The sequence below is a fragment of the Heliangelus exortis genome, chromosome 1 (genome assembly GCF_036169615.1).
Source record: "Heliangelus exortis chromosome 1, bHelExo1.hap1, whole genome shotgun sequence".
Classification (NCBI taxonomy): domain Eukaryota; kingdom Metazoa; phylum Chordata; class Aves; order Apodiformes; family Trochilidae; genus Heliangelus; species Heliangelus exortis.
In genome coordinates this window covers 119,470,154-119,497,032 of record NC_092422.1, presented here as the reverse complement: position 1 = coordinate 119,497,032, position 26,879 = coordinate 119,470,154, and the positions used below count along the sequence as shown (strand labels likewise).

The 26,879-nt window shown below is 43.8% G+C and overlaps 1 protein-coding gene across 2 annotated transcripts in view; it reads left to right on the top strand.

The window, feature by feature from the left end:
• LOC139804593 (alpha-2-macroglobulin-like protein 1) overlaps nt 1-20,560 on the top strand; it is a 30,992-nt gene extending 10,432 nt beyond the window's left edge. The window contains exons 14-37 of one of the 2 annotated variants that reach the window (XM_071761990.1): nt 192-255; nt 692-837; nt 1,355-1,498; nt 2,623-2,796; nt 5,902-6,007; nt 6,560-6,668; nt 6,760-6,985; nt 7,193-7,319; nt 7,454-7,575; nt 7,736-7,787; nt 8,109-8,192; nt 8,749-8,925; nt 9,739-9,820; nt 9,919-10,075; nt 11,417-11,491; nt 12,247-12,400; nt 14,628-14,809; nt 15,191-15,406; nt 16,756-16,877; nt 17,627-17,717; nt 18,371-18,439; nt 18,687-18,789; nt 19,802-19,843; nt 20,270-20,560. In XM_071761990.1, coding sequence (XP_071618091.1) covers nt 192-255; nt 692-837; nt 1,355-1,498; nt 2,623-2,796; nt 5,902-6,007; nt 6,560-6,668; nt 6,760-6,985; nt 7,193-7,319; nt 7,454-7,575; nt 7,736-7,787; nt 8,109-8,192; nt 8,749-8,925; nt 9,739-9,820; nt 9,919-10,075; nt 11,417-11,491; nt 12,247-12,400; nt 14,628-14,809; nt 15,191-15,406; nt 16,756-16,877; nt 17,627-17,717; nt 18,371-18,439; nt 18,687-18,789; nt 19,802-19,843; nt 20,270-20,295 — 2,850 coding nt within the window. In that variant the 3' untranslated portion in view covers nt 20,296-20,560. Of the gene's footprint in view, nt 1-191; nt 256-691; nt 838-1,354; nt 1,499-2,622; nt 2,797-5,901; nt 6,008-6,559; nt 6,669-6,759; nt 6,986-7,192; nt 7,320-7,453; nt 7,576-7,735; nt 7,788-8,108; nt 8,193-8,748; nt 8,926-9,738; nt 9,821-9,918; nt 10,076-11,416; nt 11,492-12,246; nt 12,401-14,624; nt 14,810-15,190; nt 15,407-16,755; nt 16,878-17,626; nt 17,718-18,370; nt 18,440-18,686; nt 18,790-19,801; nt 19,844-20,269 lie in introns of both variants that reach the window. The other variant, XM_071761984.1, reaches the window with a different exon arrangement.
• The last annotated feature ends 6,319 nt before the right edge of the window (nt 20,561-26,879 follow it).

The window sequence follows — 26,879 nt, the reverse complement described above, 5'->3', positions numbered from 1 at the left end:
CATTGCCTAGCTAACACCTCTCAAGTCCCTTCCTAGATCTCTGCTGCAGAGCTCTTAGGGTCATGACTTGCCAGAGAAGCTTCTGTGACAGCATCTGTCAGATGTCCTTCTCTCTTCTCTTGTCCTTTTCCCACTCTCCTCATGCTGTCAGAATTCTGACTGTTAAAATAGCTTTTCTCTTTGCTCTTCAGGTGATATCAAAAGGCAAGATTCTTTTCAGTGGAGAAAAGGAGGTGCCAATTACTCAGCATGAGAGTGAGTAGATATTGTTATCTACAGGTGGAAACTATTGAACTGAGTTCTCAGTGGTGGTCCATCTCATTAAACCAACACAATCTATCAGTTCAGTGTCCTTCTAGGTGACTGCTCTTCTCCTGCCTTGTCTAATTGATCTAACATCCAACCTTATGATTTTGCTGCTATCTTAAACCTTTTGAGAAGATACGAAATTTGTGTAGCTTGCCTGTTTATCTAAGGTACAGCAGGGAAAGGGAATATTTTTGCCAAATGAGCCAAAGAGGTGGCCAGTATCCTGGGTTTATTGTTAATCTGTGACAGTGTCTATGTGGGATGTTCTTATCTGCAAGTAGAAATTATTAAATATTCTCTTTGATTCTTATTATGTGTCTTACCTCAATGAACTAATGCAATTGAATTCTTTCCCTCTCTTCTTTGCTTCTATCCTGTGCAGATCTGCAGGGCTCCTTCTCATTGACTCTGCCTATTGGCAATGACTTCCTGCCTGACATCAGGCTTCTTCTGTATGCAGTCTTCTTGGATGGAGAGGTGGTGGCTGATGTGGAAGAGTTTCAAATAGAACAGTGCTTCAGACACAAGGTTAGTGGAAACACAGGGAGTGCGATAACATTGTTGATGTGCTCTGGCCTGCTGTGTTTCCTGGTCTTGTTTTATGCTTAGCCAAAGGGTGTAAACTAGTTACATGCCAAACCAGTATTTTCAATAGGGAAACAACACAGGTAACCACCTTCTTCCCCTATTTCCTAATCCTGCCATTGCCAACACTGGCTGGCAAGCCTTTCCCATTTCTCACCCCATTCCCCATGAATGACCTGGGGACACACTATCCCTCATGGTTACCCTGACAAAGAAGTCTGCCTGCTTAACTCCCTTGGGTAGCTCTGGATCAGAGTGAGGGGATGTGTGGTGGTAGAGAAAATCTGGCTGGGCTGTATGCACTGCAGCCCCTGTTACCTTCTGAATGGGTTTCTAAGAGACCCCATCTCAGCATCTCAGACCCTCTCCCTATCTTATTCTGTCTTTCCCTCTGCTGCCCAGGTGTCTAAGACACAGGGTCTCAAACTCTAATGCTCCCTGACCCTGTCTTCTTTTCCAGGTAGCATTGGACTTCTCACACAAGGAGGAAGTCCCAGGATCCAAAGTCAGTCTGGACCTCAAGGCAGCTCCGGGGTCCTTGTGTTCTGTCCGAGCTGTTGACAAGAGTGTCTCCATGAAGAACAGCAATATAACAGCAGACATAGTGAGTGCAGCTGGTGGTGACCAACCCCCTGGTGTCTGCCTGCCTTCTGCCTCCATGTGTTGGTGGGAGAAAGCCCACAGTCAGTCTCAGAACACAGCTGCACTGTTAAGTGGCTGCATTACCCCTTCTCCACCTCTTCTGAGCAGTTATGTGGTGTTCACGTTCTCCATGCATCAGCCCTGCACAGCGGGCCTCTGCCTGGACAGGAGTGGGTGCTGCAGAGCACTGCAAGGCTTGACAGGAAGAGCAGCTTCAAAATGATGCTGGTGCTTTTTGCTTGGAGGGAGAGTCATTAGCAGCCTCCCTCACATCTGCCTGTCTCTCTGGTCTTCCATCTTCCATGTATCCCTCTGCCACAAACATTGTAAATATATGACAGATCAGACTGTGCACCTGAGCCATTCTTTATAAAACAGTAGCGAGGGAACAGCACCCAGTGCACACAGTAGCTGGTGAAAAGGGTTCAGGATTTTGTAGGCACCCAGGTGCATTCTGAGAATTTAGAAGGAATGAAGGAAATAACCTAAAGTTGTGGTGTGTTTCAGAGGAATTAATTCAAGACTTAGATCAAAAAAGCTGCAAGAACTGTAAATTCTAACATATTACCACAATGTATATAAGATATAATACATATGTATATGCATCCTACATTGTTGTAAGTTAAGTTATAGCAGACCAGCCTGTTGCAGAGAAGCTTCACCAAATCCAGGGGCACTTGCTGCACCTGTATATAGGTCACACCATATGATCTGGTGTTCCATTTTACAGGCGTGCTGTTCTAGGGCAAAGCACTTGCATTATCTACTAACAGGTATATAAAGTGATAATCGTTAAATATGTTAAGTCAGATGTACCTATGACTTGTGCTCCAACTGAATCATGTGTTTTATCCTAATCTTCTACCCTAGAGCTCATAGTCTTGAATAGTCAGAGGTGAAAGTCTGCAGACTAGGAACTACTTGCATACATCCACTCCATGTGTTTCATGGACTTCAGTATAAACTGGGCCAATGTCAAGTTCTTCAATGGCAAAGTTTTATGAAGTATAATAGGGGGCTACAATCCAAATATTTGACCCGTACTGATACTAGTCCTTTGTTGGGGCCTCTGTTTTTCCATTGCAGCTCTCTGATGAGATCTTTGAAATGAGATTCACAACTGGAGGACGAGGGTTCCCTTATCATTTGGAAGACTTTGAGGCATACCCTTGCCTGCCTCAGGAGCCTGGGCTCCACAAAAAGACTTTGATGGGAGCACCATGGTACCAAAGTGATGCTGATGTCTTCAATCTGTTTAAGGTGAGTCTCCACACTTGTACCAAACTTCTCCTGAGCCAGCAGTTGCCAGTATGCTTGCCCTGAATGCTTACAAAAATTTACTCTTTGGAAACTTCAGCTGCCCTGATTTTCACTGCTACAAGTCACCTGTGCCTTTTCCATCTGGCTAGGCACACCCAACTGGAGACTATGGCAAAAAATTAAAAGTTATGAGTAAGCATCATGCAAAGCACTTGCTTAGAGAAAGGTGGTGTAAAAATGAATAATCTTAGTCTAGATTTCTGTATCTACAATGGAGTGGCAAGAATATCCCACTGAGACCTGAGCACTGTATTTTGCTCAGTTGCCATTTAGCTATTATTTTATTGGCACACCTCTTTACTCTGTGTTTCATTAAGTCTCTTGCTACTTCTCCTCAAAGCAGTTTTAATAAAAAACTTCTTCACAATTGGGCTTTAGAGCTGACTGTCAAGACAGATGAAAAAATGCTAATGCACCAACAAACATAATAGGCAGAAAAAAATAAACACCATTTCTGCTAACTTCAACCCAAGCAGTGCTGCTTCTGGGAGAATGGTGTTTAAAGAAATAAATGCAAGTAAAAGCACCTCAAAATAGGCGAAGAGTTATACACTGAACACAATGAACAAACTGAAGACAAGGCAAAGTGGAGTCTGAGTTGTATGGTCTTTTCAGGCTGACAGAACTCTCTGTTATGAATACAGATCCTGATTCCCCCCCTGTCACCAATTGAACATGAGGAACTAAAGAAGGAGGGATTTTTGGACTCTGAGAGGGGTGGAATGAAAAGGGAGGAATCCCTTCCATTTCCTGCTATACTCTATAAAAGAGCAGGAAATCAGCAGCTAAAGTTAAATCCACCCTCTGGTCACGTGCCCCATTGGTGCTTTGCATCTCATCCTTGGTGACCTGAAGTGAGCCAAGAACAGTTCAGCTCTGTGCTCCCAGTCTAAATCTGTTTGAAACACTTTATCTGCCTGGTCTGACCAATGGTTTTGCTGATGTTCTTCACTGGCCCTTCTCTTAGGTATGTGGGTGCCCACATGCTGTACCCTTACTGTTACTGTCTCTAGCCGGGCAGTGATATCCTGACACAGAGTGGCAACCCAAATAGGTTTCCCCCCTGCACTGCCAGTTTTCCTGTTTCCATCCCTTCATCCACCCCCACGAGTCACTTGCTGCCATCCGTGAGTCAGTGCAGAGGTAAAGCATTGGCCACTTTGCCCCTTCAGCAATGTCCAGGGCCAGCTGGATGGCTTTTACCTTCTCAGACTGGCTGGATTCACCATCATCCCCAGCTGCTTGAGTGACTTGTGTAGGACTCCAAACTGCTGCTTTCCATCTCCACTGACTTCCTACAAGATGGCAGGATCCATCGGTGAAGAGAGCAAACTTCTTCTCATAATCTGAAAGTTCATTATATGAAGGGGCTTCATTGGCACGGTTCACTGTCTCATCTGGTGACATTCCAAAATCTTTACCCTCTGGCCAGTTTGTAATCACCTCCATGATGCCTGGATAGTCAGGGCTCCCTGTTCAACCTTGCTGTGTTACCAAGGCAATTTACTTACTTCAGATCAGTGTCATGGTGTGTAGATGAGATCCTCCCCTTAAACATCTACTTCAGAACTGTCAGAGGGGGTACCAGGAGGAGCATTGCCTCAGTACCAATCACTTCTGAAGCAGCTCAAACTCCTTCATAGGCAGCCAATATTTCTCTTTCAGTTGGAGTGTAATTGGTCTCTGAACCTTCATACTGCTGACTCCAAAACCCAAGGGGTCAACCTTGAGTCTCATCAGGTGCTTTCTGCCAGAGGCTCCGGATGGAACCATTTTCACCAGCTGCAGTGTAGAGCACATTTTCAATCTCTTGTCATTTTTGGACAGGTCCCAGGGCCACTGTATGGACTAGCTCTTGTTTTATCTGCTCAAAGGCCTCTTGTTGTTCAGGACCCCATGTAAAACCGTGTTTCTTTCAGGTAACATTATAAAGGGGCTTTACAGTCTGAGTGTACCTGGGAATATGCATCCTCCAAATCCCACCCTACCCAATAAGGGCTGTCTCTCTTTCTTATTAGAGGGTGAAGATATGGTTGCAGTTTTGCTGACCACATCCATAGGGATGTGCCAGTGCCCATCTTGCCATCTAACTCCCAGGAACTGGATCTCTCTGTCAGGTCCATTCTCTTTATAGCAAAACCAGCTTCTAGTAGTATACAGATTACTTTTCTGCCTTTTTCAAAGACTTATCCAGCCATATTACCCCATACAACAATGTTTAGATGTTTACACCTGGATTATGTTGGATGCTAGTTAAGGGAGATCTCACTATATCTCAATTATTAGTGACCCTGTAACTAATAAATGTCCTGCAATATATAACCAAGTCCACAGGCATGTGCAACATCACGGAGAAGGTAAGGACTTATACTCTCCCTGAAGGGCTTTGATACTTAAAGAAATTAGAAGAGTTCTCACTATCTTGCAGACCATTAAATCAAAGCATGGCTTGCTCACTGGATCAAAAGCATTCTTTTGATGTGATTATGTCTTCCTCTCAGTCCATGTACATGAGGTCACATTCAATCCAGTATTTCCAGCCTGTGAAGCACAGGCTCTGAGAGCTGGAGTCTCATTCAGACAAAAGCAGAATCCATACTAAGTTGTGATCAAGTTCCTCATCAGTTTTCTAAGCCAAGACTGGTACTAAGTCGTGTAAAAGTGATTTTGTCTTAACAGCCAGTCAGATCTTTCCATTCTAAAATTGTGCAGAGATGTAAAGCTTGTTGATTTTTTTCTCTTTAAGTTTTTTGTGGGATGTGTGGTGTTTGACTTGGGCTCATTGTTAGGGTTAGGTATATTAAGTCTACATTTACTTTTATGAGAAGTAATGATTGGCTCCAGTAATCCTTAGAAGCTGGTTTCTGTTCTTCATTTATTGGCCAGAATCTGAGCCTGTAAGTCTATGCATATGTATAGAAACAAGCAGCATTTTAAAATGTTTCAGCTAGCACCACCCCTTTTATGATACCTGCTATTGTTAGACATTTTTAAAGTTCCTTGTTTCTATTTATCACTGATGCACTCTCCTCATTGTTTCCCCAGATATTGCGTATGAAAATATTAACCAATGCTAGAATTAAGAAACCAGTTTCCTGTATCCGACCAGAATTTGAGAAGAAGATGTATCATGGAAAAGCCACACTTGTTGGTAAGGAGTGGATGTGTCCATCCCCTTAACTAAAGGGGATCTCTTCTCCCAGTTTTGGCCAGCCTGCAGCTGAGGTGGCAGATGCCCATCCTATTGTGTTTCTTGTTTGTGTATGAGAGGAACAAAGCTTGTGTTCCATTCAGTGAGCCTGATCTATAAATCACAGGTAAAAGCTACGATCTCTGTGCTTTGTTGACTCTTCCTGTGTTCTGCACTCTTCACAGAAAATGTAGTTTGATCTCCACCAGCACTTTCACAGATCATTTAAAGGATTGCAACTCCATTTGAGCATGCTCTCTTCTACTGGAGCCAGACCAAACTTGTTGGATCTGTCAGGCTAAGCCTTAGCAAAATTCCATCCAAGTCTGTCTCCCTAAAGCTGTGGTCCTCAAAGATCCATATGCTGTCAGTTTTTCACTGAAAACCCTACCCTGTCCACTCTCATTCTGTGTACGAAGCATTTACAGTTTGTGTTAAATTGCCTGTGAATGAAAAAGTAATTTCACCTGGCTACATGTGCTGTTTTCTGAGGTATCACTTGCTTTTCTGCAGAAAATTTTGTTGGCTATAGCGATTCTGCACCTCAGTCTGCTAACACAAGGAAGCCAAAACCACGGACACACTTCCCAGAGACCTGGATTTGGGATTTGGTCTCCGTCGGGTTGGTAGCAGTCTCTACCTGGCTTTCCCAGAGAGACCCTTGGAGACTTCTGACTGCTTCTGATCAAGTTCTCTCTCTCTTCCTGCTGTAGGAATGATGGGCATGTGTCTGTTCAAGTTGATGTACCTGACACCATCACAGAATGGAATGCCAACACATTCTGTGTCGCTGATATTGGCTTTGGGTTTTCTCCTTTGACTACTCTTAGGGTTTTCCAGCCTTTCTTTGTAGATCTGTCACTGCCATACTCTGTGATCCAAGGAGAGACTTTCAGCCTAAAAGCCACTGTCTTCAACTACCTCAAGGACTGTATGCAGGTGAGTACTCCCCCAGTCACACACCCCTGTTGAAGCAGAAAACTGAAGCCCAAAGGCAAGTTATGAGCTCCTCAGGAGCCCTACATACTGGCATCTGGTCCAGAAAGCACAGCCTCTCGCTTCATGATACATGGTGTCTTCTACTGTATGCAGTGCCTGGTACTAACACTATGCAAATGTGTGCTTGGTTACCTCACCACACTCCAGGTGCACACCACTCTCGTGGAGACCCCAGAACTAAAGGTGGATGCCTGTCCTGACTGCCAGTTCACCATCTGCCTCTGTGCCAATGAAGCAAAAACATTTGAGTGGAACGTGACAGCCACCAAGCTGGGTGAGGTTGAGCAGAGGGATGTGTGGCAGCTGGTGGGAGGAAGGGGTGGAATTTGCCTGCCTCTGCATATCTGGTCCTGATGCTCAGATGCACTGCTGCAAGTACTCAGCAATGTGCCTCTGTGCTCCTTGCAGGCAAAGTGAATGTCACTGTGAGCTGCATGGCAGAAGATTCAAACAGTCTGTGTGGTAACAGGATTGCTGTGAAACCTCTAAAAGGGGAGAGCGACACAGTGATAAAACCTCTACTTGTGAAGGTTAGTCAGACCATATAGTGAAGAGCATCTGGGAACAGTGGGTCATTGTGAGGTATCTAACAAGATGCTAAGACAAAGTTTAGCCTTTCTTGGAAACTGACAGGTCTGCTGACTTCTTTTCTTGCTTTACCTATCTGAACTACTCTTTCTCCATCTGCAGGCAGGAGGTGTCCTGCAAGAGAAGACTCAAAATGCCTTTCTCTGTGCTGCAGGTATGGGACAAAAATCCTTGACTGCTACTGATCATGAGGGAAGGATGGGAGGGACAGGGCTATTGCAAGTACCCAGAGGTGGGGGGGAGGTGTCAGAGAGCGAGCACTGGTGGCATCATCCCTGCCCAGGAGAACAATCACTATAATTTCTCCATGTCTGTCTTCTACCAAGCAAAGTTTACTGTATTGAGGTATTTGTGTGCAAGTCTTGGCTGCTGTGGCTCAGTGTCACACTGAGCCTCACCTGGGTCTTCCTGGAATGTTACACTTCTGTGTGATACTTCTTCCATGGGATAAATTTCTGGGTTCTGCCTTCCTCAGATAACACTATCTCTGAGGAGTTCTCCCTGACATTGCCTGCAGAAGTACTGGAGGGGTCCAGCCGAGCCACCTTCTCTGTAATAGGTGAGAAAGGCTTTATCTGCTTTTGGGTCACCAGTGGGAAGAATTTGCACAATGTTTTGGCCTTAACAGTGCATTGACCCTGTTCCTCACTGTACGGGGTGTGATGTTGGCCTTAGGAAAGAGAACCAAGTAATCCTGTTCAGTATTTATTCCTCTAATAAAGAGTGCTCTGGTGTGATTCCCAAATAGTGGAATAACTCCTCTGATGTCTGTCACTGCCATGTAACTAACTGCACCAAACCTACCCCTGCAGGTTTGATCTAGTTTGCCTCTAATTCTTTCCCCACCTTGACAGCCACTCAGGAATGACAGCTTGCTGCATCCTTCAGATTCTCTCATCTTCTCATTCTCTTCCTCCTCCCAGAACCATGACATCTTCCCTTTCTGTGCTGGCCTGATCTAGGAGGAATTATCAGAAATCCTAATCATCACCATTCAGTGAAGAGCTGGCTCTTTTCCAGGATCCCAGTAGAGTTCCAAGGAGGTAGCAGTTCCCTTTCATACTGCTGAATGTCTGTCTTTTTCCTTTGTCCTGCCTCTCAACCTCAAATTTAAGGGGACATCATGGGCCCAGCACTTGAAAATTTAGACCAGCTGCTGAAGATGCCCTTTGGCTGTGGTGAACAGAACATGGTTCAGTTTGCACCAAACATCTTCATACTCCAGTACCTGAATAAGACTAAACAATTGGACCCACAAATTGAAGTTGAAGCACTGAAATTCCTGAGAACAGGTAATCATTGTCTTTCCCTCTGCTGCTGCAACATGGACTATAAAGAAATTGTGGGGCACTAGTCTTGTGGAGAGGTACGTGGCAGGAAAGGAAGCATGGCCAGAGCTATGGCAAAGGCAGATATCATAGAGAACAAGGGAAATGTCTCAAGGAAGGCAGACCAAAGTCCCTTATGGAAATGGCATCAGCTGCTATCAGGTGGAATAAAGAGTTGGGACAGATACCTCAGAGAGATGGGTATGCCAGATAGAATGTTTGTAGGAGTAGGGTGAGATGCAGGCAGTATTCTGACTTCAGAGCTTATAAGGGTAGCCTTGTTGCTTGATGTATGAGCCATAAAAAAGTGCTATTATGAATCCCAGCAGGGCTAGCAGAAGTACAGAAAAACAAACAGGGTTTCATATTGGTCCCCTCCAGGAAAAACCTTTCTCTTCGCTCCTAAAGCTCTTTTTATTCACAGCAAAGTGCCCATCTGGGCTCCCTGGGGAATGAGCAGACATGAGGTGGGTGAGCATGTCCCTGTTCTGTAAACCAGCAGAGCAGGTACCCACATTACTTGCACATACCAGCTCTAGCAATGTAAAACAGCCATATGAGGCACTTCAGTGATGCTGTGCAGCAGCTTCTTGTCAGCGCTGATACTGGGGGAGGCACAGGGAATTGTGGGGTGCTAGGTTTGCCTCAGGGTCTCTGACTGTAGGACCTGGTGGGGTCACGTGCTGTGAAGCCTTCTTCCCACAGCAAGGATACACTCTGGGATGCTACAGGGTCTCACTCACACTGAGAATTATAATCTGGCACCTGTCTTCATAGGTTACCAGCGTCAGCTTCTCTACAAACATGATGATGGCTCCTACAGTGCCTTTGGGAAAGCTGACAATGAGGGCAACACATGGTGAGTGATCAGTGTTGGTACTATGATCCTAGACCTTGCTGGTTCTTGCTGGTTCATCTCCTAGCTGTGACTGGGATTCCTTTGTGCTCTGCCCCCAGGCTGACAGCTTTTGTAGCCCGGTCCTTCGGGCAAGCCAGCTCTCACATTTACATCAATAAAGACCATGTGAACGATGCTCTGCTCTGGCTTCAGAAGCACCAGCTGCCCAGTGGCTGCTTCCAGAGTGTGGGAAAGCTCTTCAATAACGATTTGAAGGTACGGATGCCAGACAGTGGAGTGAGAGCAGGAGGGACACCATGTAGGATACAAGGTTGCTTCCCCAGGCTTTTTCCAATGGGCACAATAGCACTAAGCAATGTACCCAGCATAGCTAAGGCAGCTTCCCAGAGAAGAATGAAAAAGTGTGGCCTAGAACAGCAGGCTTTTTGTCTATGTGAGGTTTTAATTCTTGCTAGGCTTTCTTTCTTTTCACTCTAGCCAAAAGACACCATGGCTAATTGTGCCAAGGCATTTCAAGGGCACAGTGAGAAATAATTTTATATTTTAGTGCTTGTCTAGAATAGCCAAACTGGATTCTCCCTCTTCTCAAACCTTGCAAAGCACAGTACTCTCCAAATAGGCCTGACCCTGTGCTCTAATAAGGGATTATCTGAAGACCTAGTTGTCTCTCCACTGCCAAAAAGTAACCACTTCTGATGTCTGGCATCCCCATAGTGCTCAGCTACTGAACAGTGTGCATCTTTTATGTCAGTCTTTGAGTTCATTGTCTTTGTAAAGGTAAGAATCATCATTACTGGTCAGATTGCAAAATCACGCCTATTAAATACAAAGCATGTTTATGAAAGAAATCAGGCTGCTATTTTATCAAAGGGTTACAATTTATTTTCCTTATAATTTGGTATAGAATAACATCAAAGTGTACATGTAGACTGTTCAGCCTTGTCTGACTTCCTGTATTTTCTCATCTTGGGCTTTCTGTTGGAACCAAACATTTTGGAATAGGTTTTACCCCGCCTTCTCCACTCTCCTTACACTTCAAAGTTTCTACTGTTCAGTGTGAATGATACTTCTCATTGTCTCAGCCCAAATTTTCCCCATCATTTTAGAGACAGTCTTGTCTCGTGTGAGGAAATAAGCAGAGCTTCCCCAAGAATTGATGCCTGATGGGAAAAAAGGGTCCTGTGAGCCATTATTGATCTATGGCTTCTCACAGTCAGCTGAATTGTATGTAAACTTGCATTGCTTCCTGTATGCAAATCCTGCACCATTGAAACTTTGTTCAGATGTTCTCTTGTAGCATATTTAATAAAATAAATAGCTTAAAACTTTTTTTCATGCCCTCCTATGAGAATGCACACCCAGGCTGAATGCGCAACATGGTCCTAAGGCAGCCTTCAACGCCAGACTTAAATGATATTGAGTAAAAGTGAGCCTGGAGTACTTTCCTTCAGTCCCCACAGGTCCAAAAATGCCCAGAGGCATCCTACTGTACTTTCTCAGATATGCCATCCATAGGCAGTTTCAGGAGCTGTACAATAACAGGCAATACAGTGGTTGTTTTTGTCCCTTTCTGATGTTTGTCTGTGTGACTTGCAGGGTGGTGTGGATGATACAATCTCATTAACAGCCTATATCGCTGCTGCACTGGTGGAGCTCCATCTGGAAAAGAATGTAAGTCACATCCAAACTCTCACAGGGCTTGGGAGCATGCTCCACCCTTCATTCCTCTCCAGGTCTGTGGTTTCAGGGAGTATCCAGCCTGAGTTGGTGAAAGATGCTATCATGTCCTACCTTCGTAGACAATAAACTCAATAGGAAATTTTTAGCTTGGTAAGGAGTTACTAATATAACTGGCCTGATTTGCAGCAAAGCAGAGCATCTGCCATTCCCAGCTGATCTCAGGGGAAATAATTACCTGAGAAAATGGTTCAGGGCTTGCAGGGCAAGACAACAATTTTCATCAAGCTGACCAATATAATTAAAGGACAAAAAAGGACCATGTTTCAGATATGCAAACCCCCTCTCCTTCAGATCTGAAATTGAAGCACTAATCTCCACGCAAAGTGTAGACTTTTCTAGAGACTATGGGCTGATATTCCAGCCTTACTGGTGCACAACGTTGGAGCCCCTGGGAAGATAGGAGACCCTCATCAAGGAGGTCTGAAAGTTCCAAACCAGCCTATTGCCAGATGCTTCCTACAGCTGCAATTATTACCATTGCCCCATTCCAGTGGTATGTCCAGTCACATCTTTGTTTTCAACCCACAGTGAGTGGTGCTTTGTCCACTCCGTGTTCCACAGCCTCAAGAGAGATGCTAGCCCTGAAATATATCTAGGGTGTAGTTGGGATGCTTGAGGGTTGGGGTTAGCTTTTCTCAATAAAAAGTGGTCTGAGGAAATTCACTGGGTTTAAATTCCTTTCTCAGGACACCATGCTGGATAATGCCTTACATTGCCTCAAGAATGTAACACTTGATAAGACAAGCCTTTATGTCAAGGCCTTGATGGCTTATGTCTTCACTCTGAGCAAGGACATGGAGATGAGAGAGCAGCTCCTGGATATGCTAGAGAAGGAAACTGGTAGGTTTTTGCTCTTTAGATTATGTGTTCTAGAGATGATAACTATATTTAAGGCCCGATAGAGATGATAACTATATTTAAGGCCCGATGTCTATAAGATTTAATTACAGTGGTTCCCAGACTTACCTTTTTCCAGATTGGCTTTTGTGTCAGAAAATCGTAATTTATTGAATCTGTGAAAATCTTTATTTTTCTAATCAAAAGCAACAGTGGCTCAATTAGTGTGGTTTAAGTACCCACCTGAGTTGAGGTGCTACTGTAATGCTTCAGCAATGTATGCAAGAGATCTTGCAAAGGAACCTTGCTTCACCATGGCTCTTCAGCTGCTGGTCAGGGCATTTACTTGCAGAATTCAAACCTGCCGACTGCTTCCCCATTGCTATACTCATCTCAGTGATGCTGAGCTTGATTCTTCCTTTTTTGTCTTTAACCTGGAAAAATCTGCACTTCTATCCTGAATGAGGATGACAGGTGGGTGTTTGAAAGTACCTAAGCCTATGATTAAACAGTAACAATATTACCTGATATGGCTTAAATAAGTTCCTCCCCACATCTGCTCATGTGACAGTATGGTGAACTACATTGGGGACTGAAAAACAAAACAGAAGAAAAAAGGATTAAAAGATTTTTCAGCCCAACCATCTTATCAGTGTGGGGTGCAGCTCACTGCATAGCTACTCAAGCGTCGCCACTGTCTTTACAGGGTGGGTAGTGGGTGAACTGGGAGGGGTAGAATTGCACACACTGAGTGCTATAATTTTTCAGAACTACCTGTGAGATAGTACAGATCCTCACTGATGTCCTGTCAGTCTGATGCTTCTAATTTACCAAGCACTTTGGATAATGCCCCCTTAAGGCCCTTGGGCATGGAACACTACAAACTGACTCCAAGGCAACTGATACTTTTCTTTGGCTCTTGCTTACCCTGAAAATAGTTAGAAATTACTTGGAAAGAACAAGGGAGTTGTGAGTGAGGGAAGGGTTTTGTCATACACATTTAAATGTGTCTGTTTTCTGCCTACTGAGTCTGAGACTGTAGCCACCATCTGCAGCCAGTTTGCCTGCTGGAGAATTTCTGCACAAAAGGTTTATCTTCTGGCTAGAGACACCTTCCATAGCCTGGTGGCTGGGATTCTGATAGCCTCAGTAAAGGATTAAAGTCAATCTCAAGCAGGAGTTTGGTACTTTTTAAAGTATCAAGGTTAATCTATAGGTCATCTGTAGCTGTATCTCTGAGACACCTTCTTCCACTTAAATTTAAAAATGTCCTGCCAATGTCACTTTGGAAGTAACAAATCATAAATTTCTTATGCAAAAACCTGCCACAATGAAGTAATACCAGTTCACAGAGCCCCTGAATTAATTTTTAAAGTCTTCATTTGGTTTTATACAAAAAAGTGATTTTGTGATTCTTCTTTCAAAAGTGAAGGTTTGTTCTGCAAACGGACTTTGAATTTAAAAGCATTTCAGGTTTTCACATTCATACAATCATAGAAAATGTCTACACTGGCACAATTAAGCTAAATTCGTAGCTGAATTTCAATTAAACCTCTACTACCACCACAGCAAAACAATCAGATTCAGATGCATCCACAGCCTGTGAGCTCAGACCTTACGCAGGAGGGAGTCCAGCTCTAGTTTGAATTGTAACAGCCTTATGCATTGCACAGTGAGGTTGCCAACAAAGTAAAGTGGGTAGCCTTGCTCTTCTGGTAGCCTGCCAGCAATTCTCCCTCAAAGAATGACCAGTTCTTGTCTGGTATATCTATCTTGCAATAGATAAAAGTGACTGGAAGCGTGTCCTAGAGCTTTTAAGCACAGGAAGCCCTGTTAGACTACCTCAGATAAATGCAGAAGCAGCAAAGGAGGACATAGCTTTGAATATAAACAGAGGCAAATAAGACTAGGCTTGTACTTTGAACAAAAAGCCTCTGTTCAGAGTCAGCCAGCTTCTAGAGGAAACATTTCCTAGTGGAACTGGTTGAGGAGTTGGGGCCCAGATCTGTCTGTGCTTTCAAGGGAGAAATGGAGCCTGTCATAGATGTCTGGCCATTCAGAGTACAAAAGCAACAGGAAGGATTGGCTTCTGCACTTTGAGGTTCCTCAGAAAGGTACAGAATGATGTAGAGAAAATTGCTAGTCTTTGAGGGGAACCAGAGCAGGAAAAGCTGATGTTAATAGGGATCTACTGTTCTGCTCTTTCACATGTTTCTCTCCCCATCAGCAGAGCTCCTGACATCACATTCCAGTAGTGAAGAATCATCTTCTTCTATGATTGAGACAGTAGCCTACATCCTCCTGGCACATGTTTCCAAAGCAGAGTTGGCATTCAATGAAGCCTCAGTGAGCAAGCTTGTGCGCTGGCTCAGTGCACAAAGAAATGCCTTTGGTGGATTTGCTTCCACACAGGTAATAAGCTGGGGAAAGTCATGGAGGAAGGAGAGAAATACTGTGCCTGGAGTGACGTTCCCATCTTTTGTATGCATGGCACTCTAGATCCATCCATTGCAGACAGGTACACATGAGCCCTGCTTGGGAATGGGAAACACTTTTTTTAATGTGTTGTAAATAAGATTACCCTGGGACTGCTAGCCTCAGAGCTCAGAAGCCACCCTTCCCAGATAACAGAAGTCATCCTGCTGTCTGCATGCTTCGTGGCACAGGCCCCACCTGTGTAATAGTCTGATTCAGGGCCATGAGATGTGTGGTTCTCCCTGCAGTGCTTGACTTAATGTGCCAGATCTTGTACCACATTACTCCACCGCAAAGTGATTCTCTCTCTGCCTTCAGGACACAGTTGTTAGCCTGCAGGCCCTGGCTCAGTATGCAGCCCTGATTCCTCAGGAGATGAGAGATGTAAAGGTGACAGTGAAAAGCAATGAGACTTCTCCGCTGGAGTTCCACATCCACAGGAACAACAAGTTGGTCCTGCATCAGGCATCTCTCCTTGCAGTCCCAGGGATGTACACAGTGCGGGCGACTGGCAGTGGCTGTATTTATGTTCAGGTGAGTGCATATAAGGAACAGGGCTGTCAGACTTTTGCCACTGACTAGTCAGGTGAGGTTGGGCTCTAAGCAGGCACCATAGCGTCAAAATCTAAGTAGGGTTTGGTTTTATAGGCAGATTCATGCCAAGCTTGAAGAAGTTCGGTATATTCTGTTGACATGGTTTTATTGCAACCATTTGTGCCATGTTCTTCTCAGAAATGTCTCAGCTTTCCTATCCCATGCTACAGAGCCACATCACTGTTAAGAGGTCAGTAGAGCTGAAGTCAGTAGCAATGAGACACAGAATAGTACCTGCTTCTATATTAAGCGTATGTTGCTGGTGTCACTGCTTCCAGAGCTGAGCACTGTATATCTAGTGACATAATATTCTTTGGGTTGTTACCGCATTCAGAGGTGAGGAGTGAGGTAGGACCAAGGCTGTCCTATCCGAAGAATAAATCTTTTTTTTTTTTTTTTTTTTTTTTTTTTTTGTGAGCTTTGATAGTGGTCTGCCTATGAGACAATCATTCAGCAAAAGAACCCAAGTCACTCCCTATGAAAACTTCCCTCAGTGCCCAAGCACCTCTTATAATGCAACTTATTCTAGTGGAAGGTGCCCTTGCCCATTGGAGGGGGAGTTGGGCCAGATGACATTTAAAGGCCCCTTCCAATCCAAGCCATTCTGTGATTCTATGATGCTCACAGAGAATCTACAAACAGTGTATAGATAAGAGGACACAACAATTCTTTATTGTTACTGCATGTAGGAGGTAACAAGGACTCATACTGCTTGGCTACACTTGAATATAGTCAATAGGCATAACACACGGGATGAATTCCTGATGGCCAACAAGTCAGTCACCAGACAGGATAAGGAAGATTGACCTACGCTGCTCTCTGGAGTGGGATCATCCCTCTTGCTGAGTTGTCTTCTTTTCTTTATTCTTTCTCTCTTTCTTAAGCATTTTATATTTGTTTTGTCAGTGTTTTTCTAGGTCTTGAGACCTAGAACTAATAACAATTACCATGTCAACAGTTTAACTGTTACACTTCTTTCTCCTTATGGGCAGGGTTTTAGCTTATGTACTTTCTCACAAATTAAGAGTATTTTTTCCATAAGACTGAGAAAATGTTGTACTGTATGAAGCCTTGGATCACAGATATCTGAGCCCCCATGCTGAGGTTTACATTTGGCAGATGTATCTGACACTATGTGCTAAACAGTCTGAATAGAAAGTGCAGCTGGGGGCAACTGTGTTAGCCACTGGCTACCAATTTGTTAAAAGCAGGAGGTAGTCCAAGTAGTCCTTTAGCTTATACAGGAAAGCTCCGGGGCATGTCACAGAGATATTTTTCTCCCTTGCCAGACCACTTTGTACTATAACACCCCGCCACCAAAAACAGAAGAGGTCTTTGTCCTGGATGTGGTAGCAGTACCAAGAGATTGTGATGCTGTCAGGAAACAGCTTGACATGCATGTGTCTGTCAGGTATGAGATCCCTTGTGGCTCTTTCTTCAGTGGAAATGAGTGAGAGCAGCAGAAGTATGACCAGAACCCCATAAAAATTTCCTGTCTCCTGTCTATTGAGTCAAAGACATGGGAAGAATCTCTTCTTTTCCATAGATCCCAAAAATATTGCAAACTGAGAATTAAGGCCTGGAGAAGCATGTAAATTCACTAGCAGTGCTTGCAGAACTGCAGCAACTATCTCAGTCAGCATGGAGCAACTCAGCAGCCTCCAGAGCACAAGCAGCTGAGAGACCAGAGCTCCCAAAAGTCAGTTTCCCCCTGGGGGACACTGGACAGCCTGGGACCAACCAGTCCTGATGTGAATTCTCCTGCAGTGTGAACCTCAGCTGGAACCAGAGACCAGAAATTCCAGTCCCTATCCATATTTCACTTGCCTGCATCTGTCTAGAATGAGTGTCTTGGTCCATGTTCTCCATGCCCTACAGTGCTGGAAAAGAATAATGCCAACATTGCCACTCTCAACCTGCAACATCAAAGATCACTTCTATCTGTTGTAGAGGGTATCATGAAGATTAATCAGAACACATTTGTGCATGATCTGTCTTCACGTTGAACAAGTAGATGGGGGTGAATTTTTATCCCTTTGTCCCATCAGTTAGACTTGCTGCTAAGGCATGTAGGGCAGGCCAGAGTTTGGAAGTGTTCACTGCTATCTCCTAGAAATGCTGTGATGCCTTCCACATCTACTCTCTTCTGTCTTTTTTCAGTTATGTAGGGAACCGTGAGACCACTAACATGGCCCTGGTGGAGGTAGAGATGTTGTCAGGGTTCATTCCTGTGAAGAGCTCTGTGAAAGAGGTAAGAATTTTTTCCTCTGTCCTTCCCTGAAGATACCAAAATCTGTTTTTGAGTTATAGCAGAGACAAAAATATCCAGACCTCTAAGAACTGCTGGAGACTTGTAGCTACTATGAAGTTATCTTACTGCATTAACTAATATAAGCAAGTACAGATATCGTAGGCTGTTTCACAAAGTAACTTTCCACTTGCAGAACTAATTGTGCAGTTTTTCATGTTCAGTAGTCAGGGTCACATATGGGGCAAGAGGTTAGATGGGAGTTGAAGAGCACCTAGTTAGAACCATTTGGGGTGCACTGAGACTCTATGCTGCTGCCAGTGCTGTTTGTAGAGGTATTCCATAAAACAGTGTTGAGTCCTTACAGAGTTGACAATGACATACTACAGTGTTCCAGCAGATAGCCATGAAGATCTATTTATTTCCCTACTAACCATCTTTCTCTCTGATGTGGGAATGTGTCTCAAGGACTCTTGTTCCAAATATGAAAAAATATATTCTTAAGCTTTGTGAACTCCTAACAAACTCTAGGGGAACACAGGTCCTCCCTTGACCAGGCTAAATACTTTAGTCAGCAGTGGTTCACCGACAAATATCAAATTTGGTGTGAGACAACAAGAAAGGTCAGTGAGCTGATCTCTTGTCTTCCTCTGCAGCTGGAGAAGATACCCCTGGTGAAAAAAACAGAGATAAACCCAGACAAAGTCACAATCTACTTGGAAGAGGTAAGAGGAAGAACACAACTGCCACTCAAGTAGTAGCAACTGCAGTACTTTGTGTTGAGACCCAGAAATCAGAAATACAAATCTCTAGGCTGGTCAAGTGGGCTAAAATTATGGCAAAAGAGAAAGAGGGTGGAAGAACCTGGAAAGGTAGGAGAGAAATCCTTGATGCAGAGGGAATAAAGTTGGTACATAGGTGACTTTGAGATGGTCAGTGCACTTGTCTGCTCACTTCTGTTCTTGTCTCCAGTTGGGTAAGATTCCTCTGAAGCTGAAATTCACCGTGGAACAAGATGCTGAAGTGCAGAACTTGAAAGCATCAACAGTGCATGTTTATGACTACTATAAACCAGGTGAGATTTCAGTGGCATAGACTAATAATTATTATATTCTGCAAAAAGACAGTTCTGTCTACACCCTTACTGCCCTCATTCCAGGGCACTTCCTCCTGCAGCTCTAAGCTTTTATTTCTTCTGTACTTAACTTCTACATTCAAGCAGCAGAATCACCTGCATTTCTGTTCCTGAGATGAGACTGCCTGGCACTATGACTATGCTGTTGTGTGTATGTGTTCAAAATGGCTGTTTTTTGACTTCTTTAGTTTCAAGCTACGTCTTTGTGGAGAGGAAGATTCTCTGTCAATTTAGCATGTTTCCTGTTCGTATGCTCTCTTGAAAACACTTAAACATTTATTTAAATGTGTTACTCTGATCCATCAGAAGGCAGAATTCAGTTGTGTGCTTTTTGTGTATGGTGTAATAATTCTACCATCCATTGGGTGTTGCCATGTCTCAGAGGGTAATAGGAAAGAAATTTCTTGCCCTTTAAAGCTCTAAATTAACTATCAGAACACAGAAAATTGATATTTTGGAATAACCGTGAGTGCGTGATTATTTTATGCTCAGCATAAGACAAACCAGCAGATGGAACACTAAGAATTCTTAAATAAATAAATAAATAAATAGAATTTGAGAACAAAATGGAAAAAAACTACCACTGTGATTTAGAAAGTAGCACCACAGGCCTATGTAGAATCATAGGTGTATACCTAATTCAATTTTTGTTTCCCACACCATGTCAAGAAGAGCAGACTTCTTAATCCAACCTTTACAGTGTTAAATGTTGTCACCTAGTATGCTCTTTTTGCTATTCCACCCGGTACAAGAATTTTTGTGCTTAAAAATTGTCTCACAGAAAAACACTAATTGTCAGTAAAAATACAAAGCTCAAAAACTGTTGTTCTGATCCACTGTAGACATTTCTGATCCTGCATTCAACAGTATGATGAGTGAAAATTTTAAGAACCGTGGTGTTACCCTACCATGCAGCTCTGTAGCTCACCATGCTTTCTCTTTTTTTCTGCAGATGACCGCACAGCAAGAGAATACATTTTCCCTTGCAGTTCAGGTTAGTGTTAGCAGGGCTTCCACGGTAAGAATAGAGGAAACATTTAAAGCTGTGGATGGGCAGTAATCAAGGAAAGCAGCCCACCTCTGCTATTTAATTCCACCACATCCTATGGAACCTTCCTGGACTGCAGATTGAATTGGAATCTATTGAATTAGTAGTGGGCACAGGTTTTAGTCCAGGTATATTCTCAATACAGACTGGGGCTTGAGCATACAAGGGAAAGTTAAAAGGATCTGTCTTTATTCCATTTATAAACATCTATGTGTGCAGTTCTTGCAGCATTCAAAATCTGAAGGCAACTGGAAATTACTCTATCAATGACAGAAAGATTTTCCAACTCATCCCTTAAGATCTCTTAGTCCATAAGTATCTTTCTAAAAATTCATCAGGCACTTTGCCTCTTCTTGCTCTTTCTTTCCACAGATGTCTCAAAGATAACATCCCAATAGAATACCCTGGCTCTGCAACCAATAATTTGTTTCCTGCTTCCATATGGAAAACTTCGTTGTTCTGGCTTTCCTCTTCCCTGATGGCACCCTATTTCCTCTGATCTGTGCCCTAAGTTTTTATGTGAAATCTGGCTTGATAGACAATAGTTTGGGATCAAGTGAAATAAAGTATGTGGAACCTGAAAAGAATGAAATGACTTGATAGTTGATGAAATCTGCACAGATTTTAATGTCTGGAAAAGATAAAAAACTTAGGTCATGGTTACATACTTTGCTTTTGGTCACTATATTGGTTTAGGTATTTCTCTCCTCCCTAAGTCCTGTCCCTGGGCTACTTTCTCACAACCTAACGTGAGAGTTTGTAACCAAATTTCAAGAAAAAAAAGGCTTTTTTTAACCCTGGTCTGGTCCACTAAGTGAGCCTGTGAACCATCTTTCTGTCACAGTTGAAGAGTAGGAACAGGCAAGAGGAGGCTAAGGGAGAACTACATCCACCAGTTTGTCCAGGCCAAATAGGCCCATATAACTGGTGGCCATGCAAGTGGTGGCCATGAAGCCAAAATAACACCCACTCCAAATTCACTACATGTTGTATGGACTGATGTTTGTTTCCATTTCTTATGTCAAGCAGGAGTATTTTAGAAACAGGCATGGTACTGCAAATCTCACTTTCAGATCCTGGTTCCATCAAATCAAGGGCTCCAGGATTTTCCTTCAATGTCTATTTTGCTTAAAAAGCAAGTCTGCCAAGCCATACAAAAGAAGGGTTAGACCTTGATGTTTTTGTAGGGCTGTTTTTTATGTCCTGTGCCTCATTTTTTGGAAGGCACAGCAAAATGAGGTAGTAATGCTCTCTGTGTGTATACAAGACATGCAAAGCTAAAGCTGCTGTATGTTTAATGGAAAGAAAAGACATTAATAGATGTCAAGTGTAGTGAACTGTCCATGATCTCTTTGCTCTCTAAACTGGAATGATATCAGTTCAATGGATGGACCACTCACTGTAAAAAGAGCAGACTGGGTGGCTGCATTGATCAGTTGTGATCAGTGGCTCAGTGTCCAAATAGAAACATGTAATAAGTGGTGTTCCTTAGGGTTGGTACTTGGACCAGTGCTACTTAACATCTTTGTTGGTGACATGGGCAGTGGAATTGAGTGCATCCTCAGCAAGTTTGCCAAACTGTGTGGTGAAGTCACCACGCTGGAGGGAAAGGATGGCATCCAGAGGGACCTTGACAGGCTTGAGAGGTGGGCTTGTGCAGACTGCATGAAGTTCAACAAGGCCAAGTGCAGGGGGCTGCACCTGGACTGAGGCAATCCCATGCACAAATACAAGTTGGGAGGAGAAAGGATTGAGGGCAGCCATGAGGAGAAGGACTTGAGGGTTATGGTGGATTGGAAGCTTAATGTGAGGCTTAAAATGCCTTCCAACCCAAATTATTCTATATTCTAAGGGAATATGAGTTTCACCTTCCTGATGACATGGCAAATGGAGTATTGGCTCCTTACAGCTTCTTCTATATACCTGTCTTTCAGAGGTGGATCAAACACCTAGCTAAGACCACCTCAGAAAGCTAGCAAATGAATCCCAGAATCACCACAGAATCATAGAATGGTTTAGGTTGGAAAGGACCTTAACGGCCATCTAGTTCCAAGCCTCCTGCATGGGCAGAGACACCTCCCACTAGATCAGGTTGCTCGAGGCCCCATCCATCCTGGCTTTGAACACTTTCAGGGAGGGGCATTTACAGCCTCCTTGGGCAACCTGTGTCAGTGTCTCACCACACTAAAGAATTCCTTCCTAATGTCTAATATAAATCTCCCCTTTTCCAGTTTAGAGCCATTGCCCTTTGTCCTATCACTAAATGCCTTTGTAAAAAGTCCCTTCCCAGCCTTCATGTAGGCCCCCTTCAGTTTACTGATGGCCACTGCAAGATGTCCTTGGAACCTCCTCCAGGCTGAACAACTCCCACTCCCTCATGTGCACATCCTATGGAGATAAGGCAGCCTAAGACTTGTGTAAATGACTGCTGCATTTCATCATCTTGCAGCACCGGGACTGGGGTAGTACCTGAATGGCGCTGCACTGCGGGAATGCTCCTGGACCTGGGGCTGGAAAAGGACTCTTTCCCACTGAGTTCAGTTTTCCCATTTCAGCTTCCCATGCCCAGGCCTTCTGGATGGGTCATTCAGCAGCCTTAGTCACTGTGTTTGTCACTGGCAGCACCCACTCCCATCCTGTTAAGATGTTAACCAGGGTAGGTAATCCTTAGCTGTGGCACTACTTACAAAAGATAACAATCTGAGGAATTTCAGGATGCAACACACAGCAGTGGCAGAGCAGAGTGTATGCAAGTGGCTTATCAGGATATGCAGTGCCATTTGCAAGGTAGTACCCATAAAATGTGTACTAGATAAGAAAAAAAATACTGGTTTTATCAAGCTGATTACCAAGGGAGACAGTACAAGGGCAGTCATGCCATAAATATGAAGTAAGGCTTTGAAGTCAATAAGCGCAGGACCCATGGAGAAAAAGTGAACAAGGTGCACTCTGTGCATTTGGGAAGTGATGATGCTTCTAAAGAGGAAGTACCTAAGGGGAAAAAAATGGGCAAAAAAGAATACAAAGTGAAGACAATCATGTTACCAGGGCCATTCTGGGGATCCCTGCATATCAGCCCTTTGTCTGATAAAACAGCTTTCAAGAAAGCAGTAAATCTAGTTTTTCTCTGACCATTTCAACTGATCTGTCCATAAAGTGTGCAGAGCCAGCCCTTCCTCCCCTACTTACATTTTTTCTTGGGGCTTCTCAATGGGGACAAGAACTCACAGCAGAGCCTAACAAGGGGAAGTAGGGGAAGTATAAAACCTGAAGAACCCAGTGATTCTGTGGCTAAGTGATGCAGAAAGAGGACATGGCTGAGTTCAAGCAAGAAAAAACATGAAGGAACTGGAAGGGGTTTCTGAGGAGTGTTATTTTAGCATTTTCCATTCCCAAGACCTTGTGGGAGTCAGTAGGTACTGCTTGATGGTGTTCTGCCAATGGACAGGAAAGGAAGAGGCAACAAAGAGAGCCCTACAATCTCTCAGATACTTTCCTGGCAAGTTTCTTCCTCTGGGTAGTTGGGTTGGACAGAAGGAGCTTTGGGAGGAAAGTCCTCTAATTTTGGTTGGATTTCAGATAGAGAGGTTATAAATAAAAAATGAAGGCTGTCACACCTGCCACAGTGTGCCCGTGACACAGGCTCTCCCACCTCTAAAGGGACATCTGTTAAAGGGTCTATTTGACTGTTTATGAAACAGGGCCACCAAGATTCTTCTCCTTCTGATGATAAGAACCCTTGCCACCTTGTATCTATGTGGAGTAGGTAAGTAAAGAAAGTATATGAAATGTCCATACAAACAGACGTTTCCAGGCTGTTTCAAATAAAATAAATTATATTCAGCTGCATATGAAAGGGGCTGAGGAAGCTGACAAAGCACAGAGTTGAAAAAGAGCTGCTGGGTAGCAAGCTTCCTAAGATGTACGAGTATAGTAAAAGAGAGTGAGGTTTTTGGCTCTTGGAACAAGCATGAGCAAGCATATCTGTAGACCCACATGGGATGGCTTGCTTATTTTTAATCTCCTGTAGGTTAGGTTTTCTACCAAGCCCAAGTAACTGCATCAAGGTGTTTGTATGAACCAGCAATTAAGAGATGAATAAGTAATACTGAAAGCATGCTTGGATTCCTTTTGTTAATGTGGTTTGTTTCAATTTAGGGGTAAGAGCCCTGGAATGTGACTTACCTTTGACATTTAAAGAGGCTTCCTGAGGAAAGTCTAAAATTTGTGGCTTGCTGTGTTGTACAGTTTGCCACACAATGGGCTTATTGCACAATCTCTTAGTGGGTGAGCACTTAGTGGATGAGCAATCTATATGTAGTTTTTATGGCCAGGCCAAGTAACCTTTAGAAGCAGACTGATATGTATCAGCTTTTGCTTGTTGACTTGGCTTTCCTTTCATATGCAGTTCACATCTTAAAGGTGGTGGTGAGGAAAAGGATGCCTTCAGGGTATGGCAAATAACTGCCCCCTGGTGCTGGATCCTCACAAACAGACAAAGCATTCTAATCTTCCTTTTATGTGTCCCAACTTCCCAATTGTTGCAGGGAGCAAAAAGGTGGTTTGGCATGCTTTGATCTGCTTGAGGGATGGTTAACAAAGATAAGGAGACATGATTGCAGCCTCTCTACTTTCTCAGCTTGTAAACTTGAAGAAGCCTTGTAATAACAGGGAGAATAGACTCATATCAGGATCAGTCATGCAGGAAATAAAGGGTAGGGAGAGGTGGTGGTATGTAAGGACTCGTCTGAAACATGTGGCTGTAGAGATGGAATGGCAATTAGAGCTGGGGGGTGCTATAGGTGTCTCCTTTGCAGCTTCCTTTTGGAGATGCTGATCAGCCAGACTGGTCAGGGCTCGAAGGAGATTGTTGAAGAGATCCAGTGATGTGGTGAGGCTGTGGATGGGTTGTTGTGAAAGACAAAAGTAGAGAACTAGGTAGCCTGGAAGAAGTACATTGCAGTAACTGCGATGTAGAATTAGCCCACTTATTCCCATTTTACTGGTGCATGTCATGTCAGCCTCTTCTCTGAGCAGGAAGAAGTCCTGGGCTCAAAGGTTGGTGTGGATCAGACTTTTGACTCTCCTTGCACCTCCATGCTATAGCTCTTGGTGGCTGAAGCTGAGTATACTATAAGCTGCCATGTTCCTTGAAAGTGTGCATGAAAACTCTTCCCTACCACAAGAGAAAAGTGCCTGAGGCACCTGGAGGTGATGACTGGAGGAAGTAAAGGACTTAAGGCAAAAGGAAAGAAGGCAAACACAGATATGTAGGCTAGGTGTCTATTAATATGCTTGCACTATAGGAATCTGTAAGGCCCAACGTGCATGGTCATCCTTATGCTCACCAGTGCTGTTTACTGTGTATGAGGCCCACTCACCACCACTATCTTCCTGATAAACTGGTAAAACCGTGAACTTAAAAGGTGTATTTTTCCTGCAGGGCCACTGAGTGTCACCATCGCTCTGTGGCTTGCTCTCTAAGATGTCATTTCTTCAGCAAACCTCCACTGCTAAAATGGGTTGAAATGGAAAAAAAAAATGCTATTGAAATGAAAATGGGCTGCTTTTTGCTGAGAAGCCCAGAGCTGGGAAGATCTGCACCTAAAATGGGAGCAAACAACGCTACTTGTGGAGCAAACCCTGCCTGATATTTAAGCACAGAGTTTAGACCCTCTCACAAACTGTAGCATGAGGCTCAGTGACAGCAATTGTGGGATCAAACAAGTGCTCACTAGAAGACACTAAAAAGGCCGGGATTCCACCATTTGGTGAGCAAAATTAGCCGAATTTGGTGAGCAGATGTGGAACTGAGATTTACAAAAACAATGAGTGGTGGATAAAGTGAGTGAAAAACTGTTCTTCCGCAAATTTTTCCATGGCAGACTGGGGGCATGTAATAAACTAGTTGGTAACCAATTTAAAATTAACAAAATGATACTTCACACTATAAGAACCTACTGCTGCAGGCCTTATGGAAGCCTGTAATATCAGCAAAGCTCATAAACAAACTAATGGAAACCAGCCCATACCAAAGGGAATAGGTTGTGATGTCTGCTCCACCATCCCTGCTCCTGTGGTTGGATGTGAGAGCAGAACAAGAGGAATGGGCAGTAGATATTGCCCTGGTGTGCCAGCTCTCTCTCTAAAGGGTAATAGGGGCAGCTGACTAATGAACTGAAAGGTCCAGAGGCTTCCTTCCTTCCTTCCTTCCTTCCTGGGCCAATGGAGAGGAGCAGGAACTTCTTACCTGTGTCAGATCCCCCCAGCAGCAGGGTGGTGTTCAAATTCTCAACAGACATGAACACACAGGCTACCACTGATGGGAGCCAGCACTGCAAAGACACCCAGGCAGTGTCAGTAGTCCAGTCCTGTTCCCGTGCCCCTTCACACGTCTCTTTTATCCTACTTGTTGGCTAGACAGACCTAAGTTTATTACTGGATCTCACACACATGCCCTCAACAAAGAGCACAAGCACACAGGAAATAATTAAAATAATTTATTACAAATATATAGTACAGACTGTGGTGATCAGGTGTAAAACCTGCCCAGACAAACATTGTGATTGTGTTCGACCAGCTTAGTTTATCCTTCTCTCCATTTTCCCATGCTTGTTCACCTCTGTTCCATCACCATCTATTTCCCTGCCCCAATAGTTACACCTAACATACCAGTGCACTCTTTTAAATCCTCAAATCAAAATCCACCATCCCTCTCCCTGAAGCACCCTCCAGTAAACCCAAAAGCCTACTTATTTCAGTAGTTCCCTCTCATTTGCACAAATGCCAATGTTTCCTCTCTTGTATTTACTTCAGTGTTTTTTTTTTAACAAGGGCAAATGGCTCAGTGGTTCATCCAGTAACTGAGGGTTTTAGGAGTGGTTGATTCACATGGATTACCGACATCATTTACCTGGACCTGAGCAAAGCCTTCAACACAGTCCCACACGAGATCCTGGTCTCCAAGCTGCTAAAACATGGG